At 45.1% G+C, this 6,804-nt stretch overlaps 1 protein-coding gene across 1 annotated transcript; it reads right to left on the bottom strand.

Moving 5' to 3' along the window:
• Nucleotides 1-3,743: 3,743 nt before the first annotated feature.
• Nucleotides 3,744-6,334, bottom strand: LOC125948545 (dual specificity protein kinase shkD-like). The gene is made up of 2 exons (XM_049674734.1): nt 5,924-6,334; nt 3,744-5,863 (listed from the first exon to the last, which is right to left on the bottom strand). Exons 1-2 carry the CDS (start codon nt 6,088-6,090, stop codon nt 4,006-4,008), a joined length of 2,025 nt encoding a protein of 674 aa, XP_049530691.1. The 5' UTR covers nt 6,091-6,334; the 3' UTR covers nt 3,744-4,005.
• Nucleotides 6,335-6,804: the final 470 nt, after the last annotated feature.

The raw sequence follows: 6,804 nt of genomic DNA, 5'->3' as shown, positions 1-6,804 counted from the left end.
GGGCAAGTTGGCACACTGCACAGTTCAAGGATTGAGTTCGGCTTCTAAAGTCTGTACCAGTTAGCATCTGGAAACACGTTTTTCAATGCACTGCAGCGCGCCTTCCGGTCAATTCTTGGCAATTCTGTTGACAGCGTTTTAATCGTAGTTGTCTGTTTGTTTCGTGATAAAAAATTTCTCGCTTTGAAAACCCGAACTAGATGTAGAAAAAAACCATAACATTCTCGATATTTCCAAACTCATCTCAAAATATCATATTCAAACGTTGCTGGGGGACTCTTTCGTTGAATTATACAAAATAAAACATCTGAAAAAGTGTCATATATGCCCGATTTTACGGATGATGATTTGGCGAGGGATCTGAAATTGTGACGACATATCAAATGTTTTAGCGTTGGAGTAACTTTCATACGAAATTTAGCACAAAAGAGGGTCTGCAGAAAAGGATTTTTGTCACTCATTTGTTCACCAATGATCCTGTGTAAGTTAAGGATTTAAGTTAGCTGTCCTTACGATTTCAGAGGAAAAACTATCAATTCACTAAATTGTCTGGATGTTCGTTCCAAATTTATATCGGTAAGTAATTATCAAAGAGATACTTAACAAATGTGTAAGAGTGTATAAAAACAAGCTAAGATAGAAGTCAATGGAGGTGACCTGCAGTACTGTGCACAAACTTTTGGTTGACGTCAAAGTAAAGGTAACTAAGGAATAATTTGCATCAATATTTCTCCTTGAAGGTAATAAAAAAACCTACAAAATAACACCTTTTTACGTCATTTCTTGCCTTGCATATGACTTATTCCATGTGTTCAGATTCTAACTGGTGCAGGCTTTAATCATATGACGCTGGTACCTCTGGAGTCCCTCGACAGCTGTAGTTGACATTGCACTTGAAAATGCAGTTGCGGCGCTTCGTGACACATTCTTCGTGATCGGTACGTACTTGGCCATGCCGGGTCGAGGGGGAGAATGTGCTCTCAATCAAGTGGCTCTATATCTCGTGGCTCGGCATTTCCTTCCATAAACTCGTCCGTCCCACAAATTCAAGTGCAGTGTCCGATTGGAGCGCGATCGCGCGACCATATGCCAGGCTAGGAATGATCGATTGCCACACTCAACGCTGTAGCAGGTGGGGTAGGCCACCTACTAAAGCATAGAACCCCCCGTGGAGAGGGCGTCGACGTCGGGGCGGACGTACGCACGGTCATCAGCCGCAGTCATAATACGATCCGTCCTTTCGATTTCGATTTCGATTCCCTCGATTGACGGGTCCATAAAGAGGTGATCGGACCGGTCAAATAGATCGCACCCACCACCACACCCCGACCCGACTTCGTCGACTGTGTCGACGCGTTTGTGATGCAATTGGAAGTTTTCAATTTTCAATCCAAATCCATTATTAGGCGCCCCTCCACAGTCCGGCAAGGGTACAACATAATTGAATCTGCCGCCTTCGGTCGGCCACGCGCGCAAAGGGCGCGAATGGGTTTATCTGTCGTCTGACGTGACTAATTACTTCGCTGTAACGGATGTTGGTTGTGCGGTCGCGTGTGAAAAAGGCACCGGCGGGGCAAAGGTCGGTGCGCGCGGAAATGAGTGCGCACGGTGGTGAGCCGCTTGGCGACAACCCAACCAGCGCGCGTTGCGTTTGATTGCTTTGCATTCCATTAGCGTACCGCGTACAGGGCAAAATCGCGCGGGAGGGAAAAGGGGGTCCAAACGTCAGGTCCGGTTAGTCACGAGAGGCTGCATTGCTGGTGCGGTAACGGTTGGCCGCACGGTCCGTCCACGGACGGGACGAAGGAAACGGATCGACGACGACGACGACGACGACGACGACGTTGCACTGCAAGGATACCGTAGTCGGAAGCATCGCTTCGGTAGCATGTCGTACCCTTTTTAACGTCCCCGCATCGACCGTTTGTTTGTTACTGACCTTCTGCCAACGTCGACCTAGCTGTAGTAGTAATCAGTATCAACGCGCTAAGTACGCTCGCGAGTGATATCAATTAGAGTTAGTGGCGACCACAACTACAACTGGCCGTTTTATGGTTGGATAGTCACATCGTTGACAGTAGTACATGGTGACTGCCGGCCGACGTACATCATCGCCATTTGCCCGTTACCATGATTCTCGGGCCCCATCAGGCCTATCTTGTGTTTCGACGACGTCCGTGTCGACGGTCTAATTACCGCTTAGTGCAGCGTACACGCCGGTGCGACTATGCAGATGTTCAGTGGTTCAGCTCATTAAAGTCTACCCAGTGCAAAGGAGTTCACTTCCGGCATGAACGTACGTCGAAGAGATCGGCAGGGACGTCCAGCACGGACATCCCCACGAGAGCGACATTTTCGATCGATCACTGACACCCAGGTGTGCAATCTCCGGATCAAACCGTTATTAAGCCATATACCTAGAGCTGACGGCCCGCGCCGCCCTACTATTCCATCTCATTAATCACGTCGGCAAGCAGAGCCGTCGAAACGGTCGGAGAGGTCGATCAGCGGTAGATCAACCGCCGTAGCCGAAACCGCATAAAACCAATTAAACCCAAGGAAACGCGGGCGGAACGGGCGATCTTGGCGCACGCGACGCCGTTGGAGAATGGGATTTGGTTCACGCGGTAGCATAATATGGGTGCAACTGGAGAAGTAAGCGCCGTTGGGATGAAAAATGGTTCATTTGTTTGTTTGTTTACTTAATTGTTTAAATTTTAATTAATAAAATTAAGGTTTACCCATTTAAAATCTTATACAACAAAAATGAATTGCCAGGAGTTCTGAAAAACTTAAGAAGCTCTGCATCTATAAAAAAAAACAATGGTCCGTGAAGATCCAAGTAAGCTCTTTATGGAAAGAAATATGAGATAATTGGCGAAGACAATAGTTATGGACTCGTGTTCAGTATCAGTAAGAGCATATCGCTCGCACAGTTTTTTTTTTTATTTCCAAGCACCCCAACTGAATCAAAAATCCATCTGATCCACAAGGTCGTAAAAAGAAAGAGTGTGACTCGTTGATTTTCAGTTTTTTTAGTTGCCGATTAAAAGGAATCGATTAAAATAATACAATCTAATGGAACGCTTTGAGTTTGCTGAGATGGCAAAGTGAAACTATTGCCATTGATTTCACCCAAAGAGCCGTTGTAATCTATGGTGTCAGGAAATGGCATTTCACACACTTCTTTGAAAGCACCCAAATGCAGCTTGTAAAGTAAAAAACACTTATTTTTATTTGAAAGATGTCTCAACAATGTAAATTGATCAGTTATAAATAACACGCGAAGAAATCATATAGCAACTATTGGAAACAGTATTTTAATTGATTATATCGCTTCATCTGTTCTGATGCTTGTATTTTGATAACCATAACTGCTTCGATTGCCTGTCCCTCTATCTCTATCCACTCACCTACCTAATAAATACGGCCCCGTCCGTAATATATCAACCAAAGCAAAACTGCTTTAATTAGAGTTGATTGAATCGCTATCGCAAAACTGTTCAGGGTGCCACGAAGCTCTAGAAAGATTAATCAAATTGTGTTTGCAGAGATTAGCAACTTGCATTTTGTAACATTTGTGGTAGTATTCCTGCTACCTTCTGGTTTTTAGACAGGTTCAATCCTCGAATTACTATAAGACAAATAAAGATAAGCCACTGCTCTGAGTAACAATTTATTTTTTATTTAAAAAATATTTCATTCCTATACAAATTTGTCGTCCGTATATTCCGTCCGTTTGTTCATGATTAGAATATTTTATAATTTTCTCTAATATAAAAGAAAAACGGTAAAACTTCACATGGAACTGTTTTAACAAGATTTTTGCACTTTTTTATTGTAAAATGGAATGTTTAATCCAAGACGGTTTTAAGGCACCCAGATTGATAACAAATAAAATGAGTATTTCAATGGCATTCTGTCTGCCATCGATTCTGTTTTAAACAGTATACCATCACGAAGGATACATTACCAGCCATCACTCCTATTTGCGGATTTGAGCCATTAAATTCTCATCTCAGATATTTGCGTTACCAGAACACCACTCGTAGGTCGGTACCATGTATCCTCCAAGCATTTCAACGCCATTTCCAGCAAGCTACTTCCCACATCAATCCAGCGTTCCTCGCCACCACCAACCCCGATGGCGCGCCGATCCACCAGTGATGCCAAGTTCCGACCTTCACCTCGGTGGCGTCTTATGTAGCCGTCGAGATTACGTTCGGTACGGGAACCATCTGCCGCAAACACTGGCTCACCGGTGACGGTCTCCGCTATGACGATACCGAACGCATAGACATCCATCGCCACGGAAATCGATCCTCGCACTGCTTCCGGAGCAATGTAGGCACTGGTGCCAATGATTTTCGTGTCCGTCGTAGAGCTCGTCGGTTTCAGGAGGCCAAAATCGCACAGCTTTGCCACATCACCGTTCAGCAAAATATTAGCCGATTTGATGTCACGATGTATCACATTGACTCGCGCATGCAGATAGTCGATTGCGCTTGCAATGTCTTGCAGATACTTCAGTCGACGTGCTCCACCGAGATGCAAACTGCTGGTACGCATCTTCAAAAGTGCCGTTTCCAAATCGCCATCCTGCATATACTCGTAAACCAGACACAGCTGGGGCCCATTCGAGCAGCTGCCCAGCAGACGCAGAAGATTAGGATGTGAATGGGCCGAAAGAACTGTACGCTCTCGTTGAAACTTTTCCAGATACTTGTACGTACCGGATGCGAGGCGTTTGACGGCAGCGACGGGCACGGCTGGTGTAAGATCGATCGCTAGAAATACGGCCCCGAAACCACCTGCACCGATCCATCGTCCGTTAGGAGACCGCGTGTCGCGGTTGCTGAAAACGTTGCTATTAAACATGTCCGTGACACGTTCGAGATGCTCGTACGAGAATTCGGACACGCTGAAAAGCATGAGGTCTCCCATTTCTCCGGAATTACTAGCATTTGATACATCCGAGTTGGTATTGTCATTGGTTTGCTCTTGAGATTGATAGGACCTCGTTTCAAAGATCGAAAGCGCTGGAGTAGTGTGAGTACGGTCAGCCACGCTGTTTTCTATCGAAACAGAGGATTCACTATCCGTACCCAGCATAGACAACATGGGAATATCATTGTTGGAGTTCGCTTCCCCAACGTAGCGTTCGCTGCTGCTGGTTGTACCACGCAGAAGATCGAAACGAGGCATATCCGAGTGGCTTACTGAGTACGAGGACTCCCCGGCATGATCCACGGTTTCCGGTATCGCAACGTCACGATCATTTTGTAGTTTTGACGATTCATCCATTGGCCCCGTTGTCCTGGCAACTGATGTGTCCATTAATTTGTTAAACGACGGCAGCAAATCGTCTGCTGGTTGGAATTGGTTCGCTGTCTCGTTTGCTGGCCCACCATTATTGTTCTCCTTCAGTTCTGGCGTGTTGTTATTGCTGCACGAATTCGCAGGTCGCTTATCGTCGGTGGTCGGTTGTGCCGGATCTTCAATCACAATCCGCTTCGTTGGCCCCACTTTGTCGTAATAATCGCGATTATTGGCGTTCGTGATCGATGAGCCGTTCAGTAACTGCGAGGACTGAGGATAGCTCATACCGTCCAGCATGGACTCCGTCTGGTAGTCCTCGGGCAGTCTGATGTCGATCGGTGCCGCGGGACCATTTCTCGGCCGTTCCGGAGGAGATTCCATGAGCCAATTTGTGAGGTATTCTGCCGCTCGTATTTGATTCGCGCGGATTAAGATCGTCAAAAGATGACCAACCGTTGGTCTTACCCTACCCGATATACTCCATTCTTCCAGCAGTAACTTAGAAGGCGAAACTTTGTTCTCTCTGCTTATCTCGTTGATTTTGCTGCAAGCGAAAAAATCAGTTATCAATAAGGAATTCCCCGACGCTTGACCGATGACTCACTCTTCGTGAAACCCCGTATACTTCGGCGTGGGTCGCGTCATGAAAATATCCTCTATATTCTTGGGAATCAGACCAATAATTTCTCTCCATCCGTCGGTTCGGTCCAGGATATCGGCCACGTGCTCCAGGTGCGACGACATGTGCCGAATTTCCGAGTTCCGGTCCATGATTTGTACTTACGCGAAAGTTTTTGTTCTGAACTTCCGGAGCGGTTTTCGATGGGCATCTGAGACACCCGGATCTCGACCGCAGATTTATGTACTTTGTGCACGACAGGGAATGATGACTTTCACAATGACAACGACGAATGGAGTTGCAAGTGACTCAAACTTGCTCTTATCACCTTACTTATCAGCAAATTCACAAAAAAAGATCAAAAAAACAAAAATTCCCACTTTTTAGCAGCGAACTTGAGTTTCTAACGTCAAAGCCAAAACAATAACACAGGGTTGCAGCCCATTTTTCGCCATCACGCAGCTTGTACGCAAAGGACTTTTCTTTATACGCAAGTCGAATGTGCTACAAAAAGCATAACTTCAGGAGTTACACATTTGAAAACTTAACGGCTATTTAAGCAATCTAGCGAAAATTTGAACGCGATTAAATTATGAGAAAAATCATCAAAAACACATAAATTTAGGATAAAAAATTAAAGTCAAAGCCATAAATGTAATCATTTCATATATTTATCTGGAAAGATGCATTTGCTTTTTAAACATTTTTTAAGTTAAATGCAAACTTTAAGCTATCTGCAACGGAGGGGCGGTGAAAGGGTTGTACTAAGTAGGTATTAACTTCCTCCTACTTTCCACATATCTTAATAATCTTACATTTCTTCAGCTAAATCACTTAATAGTCATAGAAAGCACCTTAAGTAGAAC

The sequence above is a fragment of the Anopheles darlingi genome, chromosome 2 (assembly GCF_943734745.1).
Source record: "Anopheles darlingi chromosome 2, idAnoDarlMG_H_01, whole genome shotgun sequence".
Lineage (NCBI taxonomy): Eukaryota > Metazoa > Arthropoda > Insecta > Diptera > Culicidae > Anopheles > Anopheles darlingi.
This window is presented reverse-complemented; position numbering and strand designations above follow the sequence as displayed.

What these genes read in the sequence shown, in the direction of transcription:
- LOC125948545 (XM_049674734.1), bottom strand. Translation starts at nt 6,090, where the DNA reads ATGGACCGGAACTCGGAAATTCGGCACATGTCGTCGCACCTGGAGCAC. An exon ending in TATACGGGGTTTCACGAAGA is followed by an intron (nt 5,864 to 5,923) that starts GTGAGTCATCGG and finishes TTTCGCTTGCAG; the next exon opens with CAAAATCAACGAGATAAGCA.